Consider the following 26,026-nt stretch of genomic DNA (forward strand, 5'->3'; position numbering starts at 1 on the left):
AAACAGTGGAAACTCCCCACAAGTGACCCCATTTTGGAAACTAGACCCTCCAAGGAACTTATCTATATGTATGGTGAGCACCTAGAACCCCCAAGCGCTTCACAGAAGTTAATAACATAGAGCCATGAAAATAAAAAAATCATATTTTCTCCTGAAAAATGATATTTTCTACCTCAATTTTTTATTTTCACAAGGGTAGCAAGAAAAAATGGACCTCAATGTTTCTGGTGCAATTTCTCCTAAGCATGCCAATACCCAGTATGTGGTGGAAAACTACTGTCTGGGAGCACGGCAGGGCATGAAAGGGAAGGAGCACCATTTGACTTTTGGAATGCAAAATTGGCTGGAATCGATAGTGGAAGCCATGTTGTGTTTGGAGAGCCCCTGACATGCCTAAACAGTGGAAACCCCCAACAAGTGACCCCATTTTGGAAACTAGACCCCCCAAGGAATTTATCTAGATGTGTAGTGAGCATTTTGAATCCCCAAGTGCTTCACAAAAGTTAATAACGTAGAGCCATGAAAATAAAAAATCATATTTTCTCCACAAAAATGATCTTTCAACCTCAATTTTTTATTTTCTAAAGGGTAACAGGAGAAATTGGACCCCAAAGTTTGTTGTGCAATTTGTTCTGAGCACTCTGATACCCCATATGTGGAGTTAAACCACTGTTTGTTCGCATGGCAGAGCTCGGAAGGGAAGAAGTGCCATATTGGAGAGCAGATTTTGCGGGAATTGTTCGTGGGTGACTTGTCAGAGCTCCTAAAATGTTTTACCACTTTTAACCCCAGATTTTACATTGAAAAATACCTGGATAGGTAAATGGTCACTACACCCATAGATGAATTTGCAGAGGGGTGTGATTTCCAAAATGGGGTCACTTCAGGGGGGATTCTGCTGCTCTTTGGTACTTAGCGGCTCTTTTGAGAGCCGCTGAGCGCCAGAACAACAGAATTCCCCCTGAAGTGAACGCTTTTTGGAAATGACACCCCTCTGGGAATTCATCTATGGATATAGTGTCCATTTTCACTAAATGGATGATTCAAATTAGAGATGAATGGGGTAGCCGAATCTGAAGCCTCCTGTGTAGGAAAATGCTACATCAAGAGGCAAAGCCCATTGGACATTGGTGTGCCCCAATTCATGAGCACTAGGGACAGCGTTAGTACTGGACATTGTTTCCTGAGTTGAAGACATTTCTCCAAAAGCGCTATTTGCCCTTCTTGTTGTACTGGTGTAATATTATTGTAGGAACTCAAGGATTCTGATAGTGTGGGGCAATGAACAGACAGAGACGGGTTTCTTTAGTGCAAATAGTGTATTTGTACAACAGCAATAACACCCAAAACAATATACTGATAACTCACAGTGTCCTAGAATGCAATGAGTCCTTGAAATATATACAGTAAATCGGCGGAGTTCTTAAGGCAGAGTCCTCAGCATGGTGAGTGTGATGGGTGAGGTGGTGCAGATCCAAACACTGTCGGCACAGAAAGAGTCAAATCCAGGTATGAAGTAAACACAGGGAAGTCCAGAACAAGTCCACAAGTTCATCCCAGGTGTGGCATGAACACTGGTAAGTCCAGAAACTAGTTCTCAAGTTGATCCCAAATGTGGCATAAAAACGGGTAAGTTCAGAAACAGGTTCACATTAAAGTATTTTACTGGTGTTGTTTCCAACAGCTCCCACCGGGGGTAGTAAATGAAGGATTAAGTAGCAACACACAGTCCCGAAACAAGTCCTGAAACAAAGTTCCAAAAACACAGTTCTTACCAGAAGGAGTGAACCGAGGGTTAAGTTCCAAGTCAGCAGACTAATGATAACCTAGAGAGTGTAGCTTACAAATGCAGGAAATGTCCAGAGCCAGAGGTAGAGACACACTCAGAACCAGCAGCTGAGCTGAAGGAGAACAGAATCAGAATACTCCAGCAAAGAGGCTGACACCTGACCCGGGTTTTAAACAAATGAACAGGAAGTAAGGCAGACAAAAACAGCAAACTCCATCTTAATAAAGGCAAAATCATTCACAAGGTGACTTAGAAAACCCGGAATACTGACATTACTCCCCCCTAGAAACAGCCTCAGGACGAACCTGGACCAGGCTTGTCTGGGTATCTACGATGAAATTGAGCAACCTTCAGGGGAGCATTGATGTTACTTACTGGTTCCCAAGAATCATTTTCAGGAGAGTAACCCTGCCATCTAACTAGATACTGAAGCTGGTTCCTATGAAGTCTTGAATCAATAATGTCCAGTACCACAAATTGTTCTTCGCCATCAACCAACACTGGTGGAGGAGGAGGTACGATACGTCCCTGAAATGTGTTAAGAGAGACCGGTTTTAATAAAGAAACATGAAATACTGGGTGTACCTTTAGAGTTCTGTCATGATTCTCAATGGCGAGAGAACATAGCCCAGCATATATGAGAACTAGCTCTTGGAAGATGGAAACTATACTGACCATGAACTAAACCTGCCGCACAACTAGAAGTGGCCGGGTAGCATGCCTACGTTTTTTTATCCCTAGATGCCCAGCGCCAGCCGGAGAACTACCTAATCCTAGCAGAGGAAAAGACAGTCCTGGCTCACCTCTAGAGAAATTTTCCCAAAAGGCAGACAGAGGCCCCCACATATATTGGCGGTGATTTTAGATGAAATGACAAACGTAGTATGAAAATAGGTTTAGCAAAATCGAGGTCCGCTTACTAGATAGCATGAAGACAGAAAGGGCACTTTCATGGTCAGCAGAAAACCCTATCAAAACACCATCCAGAAATTACTTTAAGACTCTAGCATTAACTCATAACACCAGAGTGGCAATTTCCGCTCACAAGAGCTTTCCAGACACAGTAACGAAACAGCAGCTGTGAACAGGAACAAAATGCAAAAACACACAAGGACAAAAGTCCAACTTAGCTGGGAGTTGTCTAGTAGCAGGAACATGCACAGAAAGGCTACTGATTACATTGTTGACCGGCATGAAACTGACAGAGGAGCAAGGTTATATAGCGACTCCCACATCCTGATAGGAGCAGGTGAACAGCGGGGATGATGCACACAAGTTAAATTCCACAAGTGGCCACCGGGGGAGCCCAGAATCCAATTTCACAACAGTACCCCCCCCTCAAGGAGGGGGCACCGAACCCTCACCAGAACCACCAGGGCGATCAGGATGAGCCCTATGAAAGGCACGGACAAGATCGGAGGCATGAACATCAGAGGCAGTGACCCAAGAATTATCCTCCTGACCGTATCCCTTCCATTTGACCAGATACTGGAGTTTCCGTCTGGAAACACGAGAGTCCAAGATCTTTTCCACAACGTACTCCAACTCACCCTCAACCAACACCGGAGCAGGAGGCTCAACGGAAGGCACAGCTGGTACCTCATACCTGCGCAACAATGACCGATGAAAAACATTATGAATCGAAAAGGATGCAGGGAGGTCCAAACGGAAGGACACAGGGTTAAGAATCTCCAATATCTTGTACGGGCCGATGAACCGAGGCTTAAACTTAGGAGAAGAAACCCTCATAGGGACAAAACGAGAAGACAACCACACCAAGTCCCCAACACAAAGCCGAGGACCAACACGACGACGGCGGTTGGCAAAAAGCTGAGTCTTCTCCTGGGACAACTTCAAATTGTCCACCACCTGCCCCCAAATCTGATGCAACCTCTCCACCACAGCATCCACTCCAGGACAATCCGAAGATTCCACTTGACCGGAGGAAAATCGAGGATGAAACCCCGAATTACAGAAAAACGGGGACACCAAGGTGGCAGAGCTGGCCCGATTATTGAGGGCGAACTCCGCCAAAGGCAAAAAAGCAACCCAATCATCCTGATCCGCAGACACAAAACACCTCAAATATGTCTCCAAGGTCTGATTAGTCCGCTCGGTCTGGCCATTAGTCTGAGGATGGAAAGCAGACAATATCACTCCATCTTTAAGGATACCTGTGGGCTCAGAATTACCAGGGGAGTCAGGCTCAAAACTCCTAGAAAGGGCATCCGCCTTAACATTCTTAGAACCCGGTAGGTAAGACACCACAAAATTAAACCAAGAGAAAAACAACGACCAGCGCGCTTGTCTAGGATTCAGGCGCCTGGCAGACTCAAGGTAAATTAAATTTTTGTGGTCAGTCAATACCACCACCTGATGTCTGGCCCCCTCAAGCCAGTGACGCCACTCCTCAAAAGCCCACTTCATGGCCAAAAGCTCCCGATTCCCAATATCATAATTCCGCTCGGCGGGCGAAAATTTACGGGAAAAAAAAGCACAAGGTCTCATCACGGAGCAGTCGGAACTTCTCTGCGACAACACCGCCCCAGCTCCGATTTCAGAAGCGTCGACCTCAACCTGAAAAGGAAGAGCAACATCAGGCTGACGCAACACTGGGGCGGAAGAAAAGCGGCGCTTGAGCTCCCGAAAGGCCTCCACAGCATCAGGGGACCAATCAGCAACATCAGCACCCTTCTTAGTCAAATCAGTCAATGGTTTTACAACATCAGAAAAACCAGCAATAAATCGACGATAAAAGTTAGCAAAGCCCAAAAATTTCTGAAGACTCTTAAGAGAAGAGGGTTGCGTCCAATCACCAATAGCCTGAACCTTGACAGGATCCATCTCGATGGAAGAGGGGGAAAAAATGTATCCCAAGAAGGAAATCTTCTGAACCCCAAAAACACACTTAGAACCCTTCACACACAAGGAATTAGACCGCAAAACCTGAAAAACCCTCCTGACCTGCTGGACATGAGAGTCCCAGTCATCCGAAAAAATCAGAATATCATCCAGATACACAATCATAAATTTATCCAAATAATCGCGGAAAATGTCATGCATAAAGGACTGGAAGACTGAAGGGGCATTTGAAAGACCAAAAGGCATCACCAAATACTCAAAATGGCCCTCGGGCGTATTAAATGCGGTTTTCCACTCATCCCCCTGCTTGATTCGCACCAAATTATACGCCCCACGGAGATCAATCTTAGAGAACCACTTGGCCCCCTTTATACGAGCAAACAAATCAGTAAGCAGTGGTAACGGATATTGATATTTAACCGTGATTTTATTCAAAAGTCGATAATCAATACACGGCCTCAAAGAGCCGTCTTTCTTAGACACAAAGAAAAAACCGGCTCCTAAGGGAGATGACGAAGGACGAATATGTCCCTTTTCCAAGGACTCCTTTATATATTCTCGCATAGCAGCGTGTTCAGGCACAGACAGATTAAATAAACGACCCTTAGGGTATTTACTACCCGGGATCAAGTCTATGGCACAATCGCACTCCCGGTGCGGAGGTAGTGAACCAACCTTGGGTTCTTCAAAAACGTCACGAAAGTCAGACAAGAATTCAGGAATCTCAGAGGGAATAGATGATGAAATGGAAACCAAAGGTACGTCCCCGTGAGTTCCTTTACATCCCCAGCTTAACACAGACATAGCTCTCCAGTCGAGGACTGGGTTATGAGATTGCAGCCATGGCAATCCCAGCACCAAAACATCATGTAGATTATACAGCACCAGAAAGCGAATAACCTCCTGGTGATCCGGATTAACACGCATAGTCACTTGTGTCCAGTATTGTGGTTTATTACTAGCCAATGGGGTGGAGTCAATCCCTTTCAGAGGTATCGGAGCCTCCAATGGCTCCAAATCATACCCACAGCGTTTGGCAAAGGACCAATCCATAACACTCAAAGCAGCGCCAGAGTCGACATAGGCGTCCGCGGTAATAGATGACAAAGAACAAATCAGGGTCACAGATAGAATAAACTTAGACTGTAAAGTGCTAATTGAAACAGACTTGTCAGGCTTCTTAGTACGCTTAAAGCATGCTGATATAACATGAGTTGAATCACCACAATAGAAGCACAACCCATTTTCTCGTCTAAAATTCTGCCGCTCGCTTCTGGACAGAATTCTATCACATTGCATATTTTCTGGCGTTTTCTCAGTAGACACCGCCAAATGGTGCACAGGTTTGCGCTCCCGCAGACGCCTATCGATCTGAATAGCCATCGTCATGGACTCATTCAGACTCGCAGGCACAGGGAACCCCACCATAACATCCTTAATGGCATCAGAGAGACCTTCTCTGAAAATCGCCGCCAGGGCGCACTCATTCCACTGAGTAAGCACAGACCATTTGCGGAATTTTTGGCAGTATATTTCAGCTTCATCTTGCCCCTGAGACAAGGACATCAAGGCCTTTTCCGCCTGAAGCTCTAAATGAGGTTCCTCATAAAGCAACCCCAAGGCCAGAAAAAACGCATCCACATTGAGCAACGCAGGATCCCCTGGTGCCAATGCAAAAGCCCAGTCTTGAGGGTCGCCCCGGAGCAAGGAAATTACAATCCTGACCTGCTGTGCAGGGTCTCCGGCAGAGCGAGACTTCAGGGACAAAAACAATTTGCAATTATTTTTAAAATTTTGAAAGTGAGATCTATTCCCCGAGAAGAATTCAGGCAAAGGAATTCTAGGCTCAGACATAGGTGCATGAACAACAAAATCTTGCAAATTTTGTACCTTTGTGGCGAGATTATTCAAACCTGTAGCTACACTCTGAAGATCCATTTGAAACAGGTGAACACAGAGCCATTCAAGGATTAGAAGGAGAGGAAGAGAGGAAGGCTGCAGTATAGGCAGACTAGCAAGTGATTCAATTAAGAGCACACTCAGAACTAGAGGGAAAAAAAAAAAAAATTGTAGCAGACTTCTTTTTTCTCTCCTTTCTCAGCCAGTAATTTAACCCTTTTTTGGGCCGGTCAAACTGTCATGATTCTCAATGGCGAGAGAACATAGCCCAGCATATATGAGAACTAGCTCTTGGAAGATGGAAACTATACTGACCATGAACTAAACCTGCCGCACAACTAGAAGTGGCCGGGTAGCATGCCTACGTTTTTTTATCCCTAGATGCCCAGCGCCAGCCGGAGAACTACCTAATCCTAGCAGAGGAAAAGACAGTCCTGGCTCACCTCTAGAGAAACTTTCCCAAAAGGCAGACAGAGGCCCCCACATATATTGGCGGTGATTTTAGATGAAATGACAAACGTAGTATGAAAATAGGTTTAGCAAAATCGAGGTCCGCTTACTAGATAGCATGAAGACAGAAAGGGCACTTTCATGGTCAGCAGAAAACCCTATCAAAACACCATCCAGAAATTACTTTAAGACTCTAGCATTAACTCATAACACCAGAGTGGCAATTTCCGCTCACAAGAGCTTTCCAGACACAGTAACGAAACAGCAGCTGTGAACAGGAACAAAATGCAAAAACACACAAGGACAAAAGTCCAACTTAGCTGGGAGTTGTCTAGTAGCAGGAACATGCACAGAAAGGCTACTGATTACATTGTTGACCGGCATGAAACTGACAGAGGAGCAAGGTTATATAGCGACTCCCACATCCTGATAGGAGCAGGTGAACAGCGGGGATGATGCACACAAGTTAAATTCCACAAGTGGCCACCGGGGGAGCCCAGAATCCAATTTCACAACAGAGTTCGTGGCAGCTTCAGCCGACAAGCAACAGAGCTCACAATCCCGGTGATCTTGAATGGACCGATGAACTTCTGTCCCAGTTTCTGCAAAGGAACACCCAATTTTAGATTCTTGGTGGACAACCAAACCGAGTCCCCTACCTTATACATGGGTGCCGGTCTTCGGAATCTATCAGCCGACTTCTTGTAACGCTCCTGTGCTGCGGTCAGAGAGTCTTTCAAAACTTCAAGATTACGTTGCAACACCGCCACTCTGTCTTGAACTGCCGGTACCGAAGTAGCAACCGGAGACCTAGGCAAAATATTTGGATGATATCCCAGATTGGCGAAAAAAGGCGTTACCTTTGTGGAACTGCTCTGTGAGTTGTTATACTGCTAGTGGAAGTAGCTTCAGCCAATCATCCTGCAAATGACTGATGTAACAGCGTAGATATTGCTCCAAGGTTTGATTGGTCCGTTCAGTCTGCCCGTTGGTCTGAGGGTGGTATGCAGAAGACAAGCAAACATTAATGTGGAGTGCAGAACAAAATCCTTTCCAAAACCTAGAGGTAAATTGTATTCCCTGGTCAGAGATGATCTCATCTGGTACCCCTTGCAGCCGGAAAATGTCTTGGATAACCAGATCCACTGTCTCTGTAGCTGAGGGAAGAACGGTGCAAGGAATGAAATGAGCAGCCTTCGTTAAACGGTCCACTACCACCAAAATAGTATTTTTACCACCAAAGGTGGGTAACTCCACAATAAAGTCCATCGAAATAGACCCCCAAGGGCGAGATGGTACGGGTAGTGGCTTAAGAAGGCCAGTAGGTGAAACATGAGGAACTTTGTACCGGGCACAAACCTCACAAGAGCGGACATAGTCATTCACATCCTTCAAGCAGGTAGGCCACCAGAAAAATCGACTTAAAAATTCCTGCGTCTTCTGTACCCCCCGATGACCAGCCAATACGGAGTCATAGACCAATTTGAGAATTTGAAGTCTCACAGCCTCAGGGACATAAATACAGCGCTCTCTAAGCCATACACCATTCTGAAAGACAAGATTCACATTGTCAGATGGGGCAGCAAGAAATACGTCACCATCATAGGCCAGCTTGATCTCCTCGCACAAGTCCCAGTCCTGGAGCACTCCTATGAAATTGGCATCGGACAAGATGGTCTTAGATGGGGTCCCAGGCATGGAGTCCATCGTGTGGATTCGGGATAGTGCATCGGCTTTCCCATTACGTGAACCTGGGTGGTACGAGATGATAAAATCAAACTGGTTCAAGAACAAGCTCCACCTAGCTTGTCGAGGAGAAAGGCATCTGGCAGACTTAAGAAATTCCAGATTACGGTGATCTGTGAGCACCACTACCTGTTGAGTTGCTCCCTGCAAATGATGTCTCCATTCCTTAAAGGCGGAAATTATTGCCAAAAGTTCCTTATCTGCAATATCATAGTTCAGTTCAGCAGATGATAACCTGCGAGAAAAGAAGGCACACAGGTGCAACAAACCTTTGTCTCCGGTTCGTTGTGAGAGGATTGCTCCCAGTGCACAGTCAGAAGCATCCACCTCCACGACAAAAGGCAGTACAGGATCCGGGTGCGCCAATATCGGAGCCGTGGTAAAACAAACCTTGAGGTGATCAAAGGCTTACTGGGCTTGCGAAGACCATACAAACTTCTTCCCCTTCTTAGTGAGGAGAGTGATGGGACGGACAATTTCTGAAAAATTCCGGATAAAGCGTCTATAAAAGTTGGCAAAACCAATGAATCATTGTACCTCTTTGATATTTCCTGGTACAGGCCAATCTATGATCGCCTGGATCTTGCTGGACTCCATATTCAATCCCTGGGGAGAAATAACATAGCCTAAAAATTGAATTTTGGAGCAATGAAATTCACACTTTTTGAGTTTGATGTACAAATGATTATCTCTCAAATGTCTGAGCACGGTCTTGACATGTTCCTGATGTTCCTGTAGTGAATCAGAGAAAATCAAGATGTCATCCAGGTAAATTACTACATAATGATCCAGTAAATACCTGAAGATATCGTTGGCTAAGTGTTGGAAAGCAGCAGGAGTGTTACAGAGTCCGAATGGCATCACTAAATATTCAAAATGTCCATACCGACATCTGAAAGCTCTCTTCCATTCATCTCCGGGACGTATACTGAGTAAATTATATGCCCTGCAAAGATCTAATTTGGTAAATATTTTAGCTTGGCGAACTCTCTCCAACAATTCAGGAATTAAAGGCAACGGGTACCTGTTACGAATGGTTACCTTGTTTAGCTCCCGGTAGTCAATACAAGAATATGGGGGCTCCCGCTGGTGAAGAGGATGGTCGGATAAACCCCTTGGCTAAATTCTCATCTATGTATTCACGTAATGTCTTTAATTCTGGAGCTGACAACGGGTAAACATGGCCGAAAGGAATCGCTGCCCCAGGAAGCAGCTCTATGGGGCAGTCATAAGGTCTGGGTGGAGGGAGTTGGTCTGCCTTCCTCTTGTCACAAATGTCCGAGAATTCCTGGTAAACCAGAGGGAGAGTAGATAACTGTTTCATTTCCTCCAAGTTCTGGGTAACTGGAGCCATTACCGGTGGACTGATGGTAGGGCTGCACTTCGGAAGGAAGGATATCTCCTTGGTTTCCCAATTGATGTTTGGATTCTGTGACCGCAACCAGGGAATTCCTAAAATTACAGGAAAATGAGGAGAAGATATTAACATAAAGGAAAGTGTTTCCTGATGGTCTGGTTTCATCTTACACTTCAGAAGCACCGTCTCCCGATCTACTGGTCTGGAAACTAATGGAGAACCATCCACCATTTCCATGGTGACTGGTGAGGCTCTTAGTTGTATCTTAATACCATGTTCCCTGGCAAAAGAAGAATCCATGAAATTTCCACCTGCTTCAGAGTCTATCATAGCAGAACTTGGTATCCACTGTCCCTCCCACCGAATCTGAATAGGAAGAGAACAATGTGAGTATTTCTCCCCTTGATCTTTAGGGGAGGTCGGCATCACTGTTAGGGGAACCACAGCATCTATATGTAAACTGGTCTCTGAAACTTCTGACTCAGTGTCCGTATTGTCATAGTCCCCTACTGCCGCCAACACTTTGATAGGTCGCCTGGGACATTTAGGACAATTAATGAGGAAATGATCTGATTGACCGCAGTAAAAACATAAGCGCTCACAAAACCGATATTCACGGCATTCGTTACTCTCACGTATTTGTAGTGAGTCCACTTGCATAGGCACCTCCTCAGCTTCCCGCGGGTTCTTGCTGATAGTTTCCCTAGACGGAAGAGTAAAATTAGTGATGCGATTTGAAGCCGCCCATTTCTCTTGTCTGCGTTCAGTTAGGCGGATATCAATACGCACACAGTGTTGTAAAAATAACTCAAACTCCTGGGGAGACTCTGAGCGAGCTAGCTCATCCTTGATTGTACTGGACAACCCTTTCCTAAAAATTGGCAATAAAGCATTGTTATCCCAGTTGGTATCCACTACTAACCTCTTAAATTCAGTAATATACTCTATGACTGAACGTTTCCCCTGGCGTAAGGAAAGCAAGGATTTTTCAGCGGAGGCATGGCGGTTGGGATCATCAAACATTTGTGCCATAGCTGCCAGAAAATCATCCAAATCATTTAGACGGACATCGCAACTTTCAACCATAGGATTTGCCCAAGCCAGTGCCCGTGATGTCAACAACATAATAATACATAGTACCTTAGATCTATCTGACTGATAGTAGGAGGCATGTACATCAAAAAATAATATGCATTGATTAACAAACCCGCGGAATTGACTTCAATCATGATTAAACCGGAAAGGAGGCAATTTAGGCACAGTGGTGGGTGGTGTATGCTGAACAGGTGGTGTATGCTGAGCAGGTGGTGTAACCTGAGCTTCTACAAAGGTACGTAAATCTTGGAGAGCCTGACCAAACACCTGCGCATTGTGGTTAGCCCGGGAGTCCATGTCTCTAATCTTATTTTGTATAGCCGTCACCTCCTGCTGCAAGGAGTTAATCATAGCAAACATCTAGTCTGCCCGTGTCTCTGTCATTGCCCCAGCAGAATCCTTTTTTTGGGGGCTGGAGTATCCTGTAATACTATTGTAGGAACTCAAGGATTCTGATAGCGTGGGGCAATGAACAGACAGAGACGGGTTTCTTTAGTGCAAATAGTGTATTTGTACAACAGCAATAACACCCAAAACAATATACTGATAACCCACAGTGTCCTAGAATGCAAGAGTCCTTGAAATATATACAGTAAATCGGAGGAGTTCTTAACCCCTTCCCGACATGTGACGGAATAGTACGTCACATGTCGGGACCCCCGCTTTGATGTGCGCTCCGGCGGTGAGCGCACATCAAAGTCGCGACATGTCAGCTGTTTTTTACAGCTGACATGTGCGCGCAATAGCGGCGGGTGAAATCGCGATCACCCGCCGCTATTAACTAGTTAAATGCCGCTGTCAAACGCAGACAGCGGCATTTAACTACCGCATCCGGCCGTGCGGCCGGATATGAGCGCATCGCCGACCCCCGTCACATGATCGGGGGTCGGCGATGCTCCTCCATTGTAACCATAGAGGTCCTTGAGACCTCTATGGTTACTGATTGCCGGTGGTTGTGAGCGCCCCCCTGTGGTCGGCGCTCACAGCACACCTGCATTTTAGCTACATAACAGCGATCTGATGATCGCTGTTATGTAGCAGAGCCGATCGGGCTGTGCCTGCTTCTAGCCTCCCATGGAGGCTATAGAAGCATGGCAAAAGTAAAAAAAAAAAGTTTTTAAAAATGTGAAAAAAATAAAAAAAATATAAAAGTTTAAATCACCCCCCTTTCGCCCCAATCAAAATAAATCAATAAAAAAAACCCCCAACCTACACATATTTGGTATCGCCGCGTTCAGAATCGCCCGATCTATCAATAAAAAAAAGCATTAACCTGATCTCTAAATGGCGTAATGAGAAAAAAATTCGAAACGCCAGATTTATGTTTTTTTGGTCGCCATGACATTGCATTAAAATGCAATAACGGGCGATCAAAAGAACGTATCTACACCAAAATGCTATCATTAAAAACGCCAGCTCGGCACGCAAAAAATAAGCCCTCACCTGACCCCAGATCACGAAAAATGGAGACGCTACGAGTATCGGAAAATGGTGCAATTTTGTTTTGTTTTGTTTTTTACAAAGTTTGGAATTTTTTTTCACCACTTAGGTGAAAAATAACCTAGTCATGTTAGGTGTCTATGAACTCGTAGTGACCTGGAGAATCATAATGGCAGGTCAGTTTTAGCATTTAGTGAACCTAGCAAAATAGGCAAGCAAAAAACAAGTGTGGGATTGCACTTTTTTTGCAATTTCACTGCACTTGGAATTTTTTTCCCGTTTTCTAGTACACAACATGCTAAAACCAATGATGTCGTTCAAAAGTACAACTCGTCCCGCAAAAAATAAGCTCTCACTTGGCCAAATTGACGGAAAAATAAAAAAGTTATGGCTCTGGGAAGGAGGGGAGCGAAAAACGAAAACGGAAAAACGGAAAAAGCTCCGGGGGTGAAGGGGTTAAGGCAGAGTCCTCAGCAAGGTGAGTGTGACAGGTGACGTGGTGCAGATCCAAACACTGTCAGCACAGAAAGAGTCAAATCCAGGTATGAAGTAAACACAGGGAAGTCCAGAACAAGTCCACAAGTTCATCCCAGACGTCTCCCGATCTACTGGTCCAGAAACTAATGGAGAACCATCCACCGTTTCCATGGTGACTGGTGAGGCTCTTAGTTGTGTCTTAATACCATGTTCCCTGGCAAAAGAAGAATCCATGTAATTTCCACCTGCTCCAGAGTCTATCATAGCAGAACTTGGTATCCACTGTCCCTCCCACCGAATCTGAATAAATGATAGACGGTGGCAAGTGTTCATTATGCCAAGGCGGAAACATAATTCTTCTACAGCTTTTACTGTATTAACAAGAAACTGATGGCGTCACTGTGACTGTGCATCTTACATTGTACAATTTGCCTAATAATTCTTCCTAAGAAATTTACCATCTGAGCTGTAAATGGCCACATAGAAGGAATTGTTGTGCAGAACTGGGCCCTGATAAGGGCCATCGAGCATGATAACAATACATAGACCTATCTGTGCTTGTTTGTCTGCACATTACATTGTATCAGTAGGATATTGCTTATTTTTTGGAAAATAATTCTAGGGTTGGGCTCTTGTGTGGATCTCCTTAATTAAATGAGATACTTGCAGAACAAACACAACTGCAGATACAGAGGCACATAAAACTTTTTATTTACTATCACTTAAAAATGAATAATGTATTTAAAAGGTAACTGAACTTTGTAATTGATTTTACTTTTTTTTATCAGGTCTGTGCTTTCTACTGTATGTGTGCTCTGGTCTGTTTGGTTTGCTCCTGTCTGCTGAGCTGAGGGGGGTCTATTGCCTGACTGAGGGAGAAGTCAACAATCAGACCCCCACCGATCTACAGTCAATTCAACTCCCTGCAATGTATGAAAAATCAAGTAGAAAATGTAGTTACTCTGTCTGCAGACGAGCGTATGATAAAGGTCAGCGTCACACTTGAGTGTGCAATGCGAGAAACTCGTGCAAGTCTCTCGCATCAATACCCGCCACTTCCACCGGCACTTGGGACCAGAGCATGCGGTTGCATAGAAATACATGCAGCTGAGCCCTCTGGTCCCGAGTGCTGGTGGCTGTGCCGGGTATTGATGCGAGAGACCTGCACGAGTTTCTCGCATTGCACACGCAAGAGTGACACCGGCCAAATAGTCTGAGTTTGATCCAGAAAACTCGATCGATTGTTTTTTTTTTTTCTAATTTTCATCTGCTTTATCCATGTGTCCATATTTTACATCCATGTGACGTCCAGATGTGATCCATTTTCATTCCACTACATTAAAAAATGTACATGATTGAATGCAATGTCCTGGGTTTATAATAGAAATGTATCGGCAAAAAACCACTGCCACTCGCATTTTCCCTGTGGAACCCTTTTTTTTTACGCCCTCCTAGACTTGAATAGGTGAGACTCATAAGAAAGTAATACAGTCTGCAAATTTTTTTTTTATAGACAGTCGGATCGAGATTTTGCTTTTCATCTGAACAGCCCTATTGAATAACATAGATCAGTGTGCTGTCCATGTGGTCTCCGATCAAAAATCAGATAGCAAAAAAATGATTTATACCCTTGTCTGCATGAGCCCCAACAGTTCTACTTCCCGGCAGGTCAGGCATCAGTCTCTCACACAGAGTGTATTCCCTAGGCCAGGGCCTTTCTTTTTTTTAACCTTGATGCTGGTCTCAAGGGCATCTTCTTCCATTGACCTACTTTCCATTTCTCATTTGACCTGTTTCCAAACGACTTTCCTCTTTCATATTTTTTTGCATTTCCAAGATTTGGTTTCGAATGGCTCTATCCTACTCATCTATTCACAACCGTCAAGTACACTTGCAGCTTGTACGATAGGGGTGAGCCATTCATTTGAAATTCTAATTCAAAATCTCCAGCAATCCTTTTTCCCAAAGATTCAACTTGCAGTTCATCACAAGTGCTCCAATTGTCGAGAAAAGTGGTGTATAACACTCTGAGGTCTTTTGGGATTGTATCCAATTCCTTCAAGCTACTTATTGCAAAATAGCCTAAGTAATTTCACAGTGACCTCTGCATACATGACTATGGGGGAAAACAGATGGTAGCTTTTTTTCACTGCTGTGCTGTCACATACTGTCGGTACAGTTTTTTCAGTGTTTTGTGGCTTTCTCGCCCTATCTCTTTTGCTGCGCTCTGAAATGTGACACCCTCTCATTATCCGGATTTACTACAAATGGCTGCTGCATTCCCTATCTCGGCTTTTATATGGGCTACGATCTTCTCTCATGAATGGCTGTGCTATTCCTTGTGATAAGATGGTTGCAACTCATTTTAAGAAAAGCCACCCAGTTGCACACAAAGTCATATGAGCCTTTTCTGAATTGTATACTCTTCTGCAGTTTGTGAACGCGAGACAATCATTGGGTGTTTCATAGCAATTGAAAAGCAAATTGTTCAATTTCTTAAAAATTCAACACAAACTATCACTCGATTAGCTCATTTCTAGTTGCAACCTTGCAACAGGGTTTAGGAAATGGATAAGAAATTTATCTTTGGTACAATGGGTTAAATATTTTAATACCTACCCTCTCATTATCCAGATTCACTACAAATGGCTGCTGAATTCCCCATCTCGGCTTTTATATGGGCTACGATCTTTCCTCATGAATGGCTGTGCTATTCCTTGTGATAAGATGGCTGCAACTCATTTTAAGAAAAGCCACCCAGTTGTACTTGTAAGATGTGTTTTTTATTTATAGGTGTGGTTTTAACATCAGGTTTAGGAAATTACCTCATTCATCTGCAGTTTTGATGGCTAGGTCAAGTACTACTATATAAATACTTTCAACATCCACTGGAGAGATGGTTTTCTTGTAAACAGCAGCGAACAAGGAACAAGACCAAAAATGGCATAAAATGTGTTTATTTCTGTAGTTCTAATCGCGACACTACTGAATGGTGATTCAAGGGTTAAAATTTTTCAGGAAATTAAGTTTACAGTCTGAGAAACTTTCTTATAAGGGAAGCCCCACATGACCTTAGCAAGTTCCCTTTTATAGTATTAAATCTTATGACTTTTTATTCTGGGAAATGAGGCTTTGAGACATAGCGAATGTTCAGTCATTATGAGTCAATGTCCAGCGGTACCGCCTAAAAATATCAGTGCTGCCACCTACAGGCTGAAAAACATGCTCACCACTTTCAGAACAGTACATTGAGTATTTGGGTCAGATTTGTCAGCAACATTTCTGCGTTTTACCCGTACCCATGTTCTATACAGATTTTTCTGTGGATTTTATTTTCAACATATAGATGAGATTTGTTGGTCATCTGCTCTGGTGTTACTATAGGTTTTACACATTACGCTGCTAATTGTCAACACTAAAATCTAAACAGAAAATTAGTACCAAATATGCAATATATGGACCTACAGTACCATACAGATACCGTCACAAGTCAATTCATAGTCCAGTGGCAGAAATCCATAATTAACACACAGATCTCTTTCAGCTCACTGAGGATGTGCTGCTGGGTGTGCAGAAAAGCCCCCCAAGGATTAGCCCCACTGTCATTGAATAGGGCAAGTCCGTAAGAAAATCAGGAAATTGCTGCAGATGATTTTTCCACAGGGGAGGTAAAAATCCAACGAGGTAATTTTATTATTATGCCTGGAATCCAGTGACTTTTTTTGTGATTTCACAAAAAAGCATTACAAATTTCACAGTTTTTTAGACTGCTGCATTAAAAAAGCCCTGCTGATAATAAGAGCTTATACTCAACAGGAGAGAGAGAGAGAGAGAGAGAGAGAGAGAGAGAGAGAAAGAACTCCACTGACCTAAAGACCTTACACTCTACAGGATAGAGAGGACCCCACTGACCATAAGAGCAAACACTCTACAAGAGTGAGAGAGAGGGGACCCAGCTGAGGATAAGTGTTTACACTCTACAGGATAGAGAGGACCCCACTGACCATAAGAGCTTACATTCTACAGAAGAGAGACAAAGAGGACCCCACTGACCATACGAGTTTACACTCTACAAGAGTGAGAGAGAGGGGACCCTGCTGAGGATAAGTGTTTACACTCTACAGAGAGAGAGAAGACCCCACTGACAATGAGAGCTTACACTCTACAGGACAAAGAGAGAACCTACTGACCATAAGAGCTTACATTCTACAGAAGAGAGACAAAGAGAACCCCACTGACCATAAGAGCTTACATTTTACAGAAGAGCGAGAGAGAGAGAGAGAGAGAGATAATAAGAGTTTACACTCTACAAGAGAGAGAGGACCCGCTGACTATAAAAGTTTACATTCTACGGGATTGAAAAGTCACTACTGATCACAAGAGCTTACACTCTATAAGACAGAACAACTTATCCATTCAATCGGGAGATGGAAAATGACTCTGCCGTAAAAACTGTGCTCCACTGGGAACCACTGATCTGTGATGACCCAGGTACTGACCACCACTGTACAAGATGTGATAATCCACTAAAAGTCATCCTGCGCGGCAATGCAAAATGATGTTAGCTTGCTCTGTGATGCTTCAGAAGTGTGGAAAATGGTGCCCGGCAAGATTTTTTTGTGAACGGCAAATTGAATCTCAAAGTGTTCAAATTCAGAGGACACCACAAATTTTAGGAAATTCAACTCAAAATTTATTTTCAGCCAATTGTTCCACTCATCCCTAGTCTTAAGCTTTGCATAACTCATAAATATTCAGATCCTAGAGATTAAAAAGAATGATAATTCATCAATTTCTTCCTGTTCAGAAATGAAGGTCCAGAAGGAGCAGAAATTACCAGCTATGGAGTGCCATAAAAGCTGAAAAAGATGAAGTTCAGCACAAAATTACAGCTCCTCAATCACCTATTTTTTTCACTTTAGTCTGTGTTCAGATTGAGGTTCATAATATAAAGCTTCCTATCATGGAGTTGCTGACATGTATACATGCTAGGGCACTACAGCAGATACATCTCAGGAGCTAGTAGGAACAGTAGTAACAGATTACTTGTGGATTTCGCATTCAGCGCACACCTTCCTCAATCATTCATGCACACAATCCTATACTGCTTAAGTCTAAAGAGGGTCAATTGTAAAGATGATCACATCTACCAAAATCTCATTTGGGCAGATTTTCTTGAATCCGAATTGATTTGGACCAAATAAAATTAAGTATCGATCGAATCTGTCCTGAAAAAATGTTTATCTCTGAGTTGCCTACCAACCCCACAGCATAATACATCCATGACCGAGATGTGGCTAAAAAATAAAATCCTCCACCTGCCCTGTAGCTGAAGAATCATGACCAGTTTTACACTGTCTTCAGATTGGTCTTCTCTTCGTTTTTTGGATTTGTCTCCTCTTTGTCTTCAGATCAGTCTTTTGGTCTTGATCTTCCGGCACAGGCAAGTGCTAACATGGTCAAATAGCGCATGTCATTGATGTCAATATTGTGAATTATTAGATCTTATGTAATCAAGTGATGCATAAGTCCTGGCCGCTATTTTGCTGCATTAGTGCAGTTCCCGGTGGCGCGCCTATTGTGTGTATGTGCACACTCCCCTGTTCTTATAGGGGCAGTGCGCACATATACTAAATGCTGTTGCTGAAAGGTATTTAGTATAATGTATTACACCTGCAAGATGGCATCTTGTATAAAAGACTATCTCTCTTCTAGGGAGTTGCCGAGCAACATAGTGGTTCATTAGTTAGTAAGGTGTACTACTATTGAGCTGTGAGGTCCCCTGCTCCTGGTGTGGCCAGAACCAACACATTATCCTGTTTCCCATTAGTCTTGTATAGTTGGTCCTTGTTCCTGTGTCTGCTCCTGCAGTGTCCATACCCAGAAACTGCATTGGCGGTACCTGAACTATTTCCTGAGACAAGTTTGTCTAATCTGTCCCTGCGGCCGTCCTGTAGGCGCAGTCTGAACCTGTTCTTGTGGCCGTTCCATCTTCTATCCTGAGACTGTACAGTCTGAACCAGTCCCTGGGCCGTCCTGTCTGCACAGTCTGAACCTGTCCTAGTGGCCATTCTGCCATGTATAGGAATCTTAGTAAATAGCTAGACCCTTGGGGTCATTTGCTACTGCTGGATGTCGCCCTGGAGTGGCATCTTGCAGCTACCTGCCGCACAAGCCTGACCTCAAAACTCTAGGCTCGAGTGACTACTAAGGTAGCTGCTTTGTCAGACCCCTTCAGGGTAAGTCCAGTCTATGGCATAGAGGCCTTGAACCACATGCGCCACCATTGATCTTAACAGTATGAACTCTGAAATTTAATAAACCATTGTCTAAAAATTATTTGCATGAGGTCTAGCACTATACTTCTTGTCAGGGAACCTTTATAAAAAAAAGCTAGTTTGTTTGGCTATTAAGGCATGTCAGGAACTTGTCAGATTGGTGACCACTGGCTTGAGTCCTTCATATTTTATGCAGAAATATGGACTAATGGTGTAGCTGTACAAGAATAGTTAGTGTCAGATGAAAACTGTAAGGAAAAGTAATTATTCCTTGTCCTTTAATATATCCTTGTAATAATGAAATGTTTTCTAGGTCAATTTGTAATGTTCTGGTTATCATAATCTGCGACGCTTATACAAACACCAAGCCAAAAATATGTCAACATTTATTTGGGACAGCCACTTAGTCCCGGGTGATTGATTCTTCTAGGAAATTATATGTTTATGTGAATTATGAGAGGACTTAGAGGTGAAAAATTACAAGTTCATCTTGGTTTAGCTCAAATGCAAGTATTGAGAGCAATTAATGAAGTGTGGATAGACAAAGCTGAAATAATATTTCTTTCCGAGATACTTTCTTTGTTAGAGCCCCGACACTGGACCCTTTCGTTGAGGTATTTCCTCCTAAAACTGTGTTGATCTAACTGGTACTAATAGCAACATTAGTATTGCCAGAATTCCTCACAATAACATATGGAATGATGTAACTAAACACCTTTGGATGCCAGAACAAATGTTGTCCAACAACTCCCCTGTGCTTAATCTCCCAAAGTTGAAGTGGCTTTACAAAGTTTCGATGTTATACCCTAGGAATAGGACAGGGGATAACTTACTGATCCATGGGAACTTGACTATTGAGACCTCCAGCAATCTCAAGATCAGAGCTCTGCAGCCGGTCCGAATGGAGAAGAGGTTGAGCATGCCCTCCTTTGCTTCACTCTTTCTTTATGGGACTGATGGACATAGAGGAGCGATTTACTTGGGAATCTACGGTAGTCCTATAGATAGGGAATGGAGAGGAGGTTCTCATGCTTGATCTTTACACTGTTCAACGTGAACTCTACAGATTCCAGTTCTCTGGGTTGCTGGGGGCTTGATCAGAAATCAATCACCGATGATATGAGTAACTTATGATCAATGTATAAATCATTTAAATATGATCCTAATGTCAGATGTACGCTACTGTTATACTCAGTTCTTCATTGGACTCCTCTTTGGAGTAACAGGCAGGGGCTATACTGTCCTCACAAGCCAAAAAAAGACCTTCTCAAGCATTTCCTGACAGCGATTAGAACAATTATATCATGCCACTGGAAATCCACAAAGATGCCTTCCTTAGGTGAATGGGTGGAAGAGATTAACACCTTGATATATTCCAGCACCAATGGACGTGTTGGGTGTTCAGTGAAAAGAACAAAGTTCTATGGCCGATTTGATCCCTCCTACAGATATACTTTAATAATAATATGCTTATACCTAACAATATTCTTATTTAATTATTCATACATACAGATTTGTATATGTAATTTTATTTCTTTCTCCCCTCTTTTCCCCTCCTTTCCCTTCTTTCTTCCTTCTCTTCTTCTCATCTGTTTCCTACATCCAAGCTATATAAACATTTTAATAGTTTGACCATATTTACAGTCAAAATGCTTCATGACAATATTTATTTCTTTGTCACTACAAATCATAACTGGAATGTCTTGTTTCTGAACTTGTTTCTGATGTTAAACTTAAAAAAAAAACATTTAAAGTAAAAAAAAAAGAAACAGTGTGAAAGGGAAACAGACACAGATCTGTGTTGCTGCTGGATTGACAGCTACACTGCTCAGTACTGTTGTTTCCGAATATATATGCTACCTGGAGTCAGGAGAACAGGAATCCTTCCTGTCTATGTATGCTATGTATAGTCCTACTCTGTCCTTATTAATTTCTATGTATGCTTACACATATTGTGGTGAACTACAAGAGTCAGGTACCATCCCGATTGGGGCACACCTTGTCGTGTTGAGATGACTTTTACTTTTTTTTAAATCAAAACAATGTTAACTAAGTACCCTATGTTATCTACTTTTACTATTGCTATTTATTTTCTTACTGCAGGGTATTTATCTTAGGTCCTTAGACTCAATTTTTTTAGGTTTTGGTTTGTGTGGAGCACATCATAGTACCTGGTCTTAACCCACCAGCCCATACACAACACAAAATGAGTGATAAAGCCTACCAAGGCAGGAAACTGATTAAAGGTACAGGATTTGTGTTAGGCTTGTTCCTCTAGTGCATATCGTATTCTACACTTAGTAGTTTACCGAACCATCTAGAAGAAATAGAAGAAGACGAAGCTTCATGAAGCAAGGGATCCATTCAAAAGTTTGGTTCTGGCCTCTCATCTATTAGTATCTCCTGATTTATACTGTATCTGAGTGTCTTTCTGAAAGTCTTTTTCAACTTTACTATATTGCAGATCTCACGGGTGATATTGAAAGCAATTTGTACATTTTCTGAGAATATGACGAAAAGCGTTATCTTGTGTTGTGTGACCTGTTGCCTTCTATCTGCATTTCCCAGAAGTGAAGGTTTGAATTTTTCATTTTTATTAATTGTAACCATACAATGTCATCTTATGAACAAAATGTGACTGCTGAATTGAATTGTTAGTGTGTAGATAACAGACATGTTCAGCTAATGAGAAGATCCTGTACTAATTGCATTTCCCGATTTCTCCGAAGATCCTTTCATTGCACCTTCCCTAGAAAGAGTATCGGTCATGGCCAGCTTCAAACCCTTCATTGAATTAAGAGATGGACAATTTGTTGTGGAGCTTCCCCCTGAAATCTGTCTCTCAATACAGTAGATGTCAAAAAGTGTTCAGGCTTTCGAAAAACAAACTCTTATTTTTAGCTTCAGATCCTGAGAATTTTTTCATTTTCAGATTCCTCTTATTCGTTAAGATGTACAAGAGGTTTCAAATTTTTTTCTGGAGGTTTCAGGTTGTTTTTTTTACTATGAGTAGAGAATCTCAAGCTGTGTTTAGTAATGGTGTAAAGCAAGGTAGGGGTAAGATTAAAATATAGCTTTTAATAATCCTTTAAAAAAAAGACCTTTAGTCTCAATGAGGTAACAAACACAAAAGACATATAAACATAGAAATAATAGGGATTAACATAGTACTCAGGGTGTATGTAGGAGGGAGAATATGACTGACTCGCGTTTTAGCTACACTGTGGAGACCTATACATCAGTCAGAAAGGAATCCCTTAGAGTACATGGTTATGTCCCATAATCCCATATGAAAAAGACCAACTTAGGCTAGTCTCACACTAGCGTTTTGGTGAGATGCGGAGGGCTGCGTACTTCCTCTGTGAAGCCCCACCCACGGCCGCACTTCTGCCACTCAGCTCCGCACACTTCCGCATGTGGCCTGTGTGCCTATCTTTAACATTTGGTATGCAGGTCATGCGGATGTATGCGGATGCCTCCGCATGCATTGTTTTGACGCTGCAGAGAAAAAAAGAAATTCCAACCAGCTGCGTTTTATCCGGGTCGCCACATCGTCAAAATGACGCATGCGAAGGCATCGGCATACATCAGCATGACCTGCGTACCTAATGTTAAAGATAGGTACCAGGCTGCATGCGGAAGTGGGCGGAGCTGAGCAGCAGTGGGTGTGGCTTCACAGAGGAAGTCCGCAGCTCACCAAAGTGTGAATCTAGCCTTATTCGCATATCAGCAGAGGAAGACAAATGTTAACACCTTATCTGGCTGTCACCTGTACTGTGTAAGACATCAAACAGTAAAAAGGTATTATTAAGCCAATGTTCACTCTGAGTCAACGTTGATATACCAATTATCCATCTCATACAAAGAAATATCTTAATCACAAAAAACGGAACACTCTCACCCGGTTGCGTTCATAGATCAGCCCAGGCTCTGTTCTAAGCTTGTAAATTGGTCCTGGTTGTCCTGAAGAGGGGGGGGGGGTGAAGTTTCAGCACTCTGGTGTAGTGAAAAGGGCTCATAGCTATGGATGTGTGGAGGTAAAGGTGGTAGTACCAGTTCCCATGATGTAACATGGTGGAAGAAACAGGAGAGAGTCCGTAGGCAGGCATTGTAGTGAAACAGATGTAAAACTTTACTAAACGGTGGCATATGATAACAGCAATTTACGATACATTTTCTTAAAGGCAGTTTCCATGATACAGGCTATCAGGAGCAGACAGAGAAACCAGGCATATACGTGAGGAGTGCAAAAAAAGCAAGCCCATCCAGCGTCTAAAGCTGGTGTCCATTACTGACGCTATGGATGTTATCCACCCTTCTAGGGCCGTGACCCTTTGCTAGCCTCAGTGTTGTAATTCCTGCTCATATTCATTATGTGTAGGTAGATAATGTCCCCATTTGCTCTATGGGCAACTTACTTCATTCCATGAGTGCTCCTCCTGCGTCCACACCGTGCTTGTAACTAGACTGTTTGCACTGGCAGACCACGGTATTCCTCCAATGGATGCAGCAAGTGTTCATTGCTCAATCCAACATCTCACCAGATTAGTCTGCTCCATTTGGCCTGCTGGAACAGGGGAAGCAAATCTCCAACATGTTGCTAACTGTTTCTGCTCTTCTCTGACTGATCTCTAACTACTCTGACTAGAAAACATGGTTGCAGCAGTTTTGTACCCCAAACTCTTATCAACAAAGCTATTCCCTGACTACCAGCTAGGTGGAGTCATCAACTACTTAACTACCTTCACAAAAAAGTTCAAAATTTTAAGTCCACTGCTAGTCCATAGCACGGACCTAGTGCACTGGACTAGCAGTGGATACTGCGTCCATTCCACCACTTACGTCTCCTGACCTGGTGTCACTGTGGCATTACCGGTCAACCCACTAGTATTGGGAACTCTCATCTACAATATATGACCCTGAGACTTATAAATAGTTATATGAGGTACATTGATGAAGGTCAAAACTGACCAAAATGTCTACTGTATGTACTTTTGCCTCATTAAATCTCACTACATCTACGCTTCGTGTGTGCCAAGTCTATCTATCTAACTTAAAAATAACAGTGTCATTACAATGTCTCAAATTAAAAGATATACTGCCTCCACATGCTGCCCCTTTTTATACTGTCATTCACTAGCAGCCCCTCTTATTACTGTCCCCCACAAGCTGCTACTCTCCATACTGTCCCCTTTAAACTGCCCACTCTTCATACTATCCCCCTACCACCCACATTGTCCTCCCCGCTCTGATCTCTCTAACATTTCTCCCCACTCTTGTACCCTTTCCCCTGATTCTAGCACCACTCTCTCCTCCCCTGTGTTCTGTGTTCGGCGGCTATGGAGTGTAGCTGTAATGTGAGCAGCATGATGAAATTATGGTATCATGCCGCGACACATAAACACGTCAGGACAGGAGGCTGATATGTGCTCCTCCTCTGCCATCACTGCACCACGCAAGTTTTTAATTGTATTTGCAGGAGACAAATAAAAATGAGTATAGACAGCAGGAACCAGCATTCTCCCTATTCTCCAAGCTGGCTATCAGTGTAAGGGCTTGCTCCCACTTGTGATTAAATCGGACGAATGCAATGGCATGGAGTACTGACCATTAGATTTAGTTGTTAGTAGATCATTAGGGGACTTTGGTGAGGGAAGTTTCAGTAGAGTGTAAAGAGCGGAAACCGGATTGTAGAGGGTCAAGAAGAGTTATCTTACAAATAGTGGATTAGACAGGAGTGGACCAAACTTTCCAGGAGTTTAGAGATAAAGGTAAGATTAGAGACAGGTCTATAGGTATCAGCACAGTTTTAGCCAAGGGGTGATTTTTTGAATAATGGATGTATGGTGGTGTGTTTAAATGAGGACAGAAAGATACCAGATGAGAGAGATTGAATATTTTAGTTAGCGGAGTCATGACAGCTGGGGAAATGGAATAGAGGAGATGTGAGGGAATAGGGTCACTGGTGCAAGTAGTAGGGCGAGAAGATGCAAAGAGCTTGATCACTTCTTCTTCCGTGACTGGTTCAAAGACAGAGTGAGATAGATGCAGTAGGGGAAGGAGGACAGTGTACAAGGGGATTGGGAGAAAATTTCCTGTTGAATATGTAAATGTTTTCTTTGAAATAATTGGCCAGATCATCAGTGCTGAGGCCGGTGGTCAGGGCCTATACTCTTGGATTGAGGAGGGAATGAAAAGTGTCAAAGAGATGTTTAGGATTGTCAGAAAGTGAGGTGATGAGGCTGTTGAAATAGGTTTGTTTGGAAAGGTGAAGGCAGAGTTGTATGTTTTAAACATAAACTTATAATGGATAAAATCTTTGGCAAGACTGAAGTTTCTTTACAGACATTCGGTGCACCTGGAGCATCACTGTAGGAAACTTGTAGCATGCGCTGGGGTTAGCGCCATCTGTGCTGAGTTGTTCTATGTTTAGGCAGTGCAGCTTCATCCAGGATAATAATAAAAAATAATCTTTATTTTTACATAGCGCCAACATATTCTGCAGCGCTTTACAGTTTGCATACATTGTCATTGCTGTCCCCAATGGGGCTCACAATCTAAATTCCCTATCAGTATGTCTTTGGAATGTGGGAGGAAACCAGAGAACATACAAACTCCTTGCAAATGTTGTCC

At 43.1% G+C, this 26,026-nt stretch overlaps 1 protein-coding gene across 2 annotated transcripts in view; it reads left to right on the forward strand.

The window, feature by feature from the left end:
- LOC143773300 (cytokine receptor common subunit beta-like) overlaps positions 1-26,026 on the forward strand; it is a 113,984-nt gene that overhangs the window by 17,035 nt on the left and 70,923 nt on the right. For both annotated transcript variants that reach the window (XM_077260784.1, XM_077260785.1), the window contains exon 2: positions 21,858-21,969. In XM_077260784.1, the coding sequence (XP_077116899.1) occupies positions 21,903-21,969 (67 nt within the window). In that variant the 5' untranslated portion in view covers positions 21,858-21,902. The remainder of the gene's footprint in view (positions 1-21,857; positions 21,970-26,026) is intronic.

This window comes from Ranitomeya variabilis, chromosome 5, assembly GCF_051348905.1.
Source record: "Ranitomeya variabilis isolate aRanVar5 chromosome 5, aRanVar5.hap1, whole genome shotgun sequence".
Lineage (NCBI taxonomy): Eukaryota > Metazoa > Chordata > Amphibia > Anura > Dendrobatidae > Ranitomeya > Ranitomeya variabilis.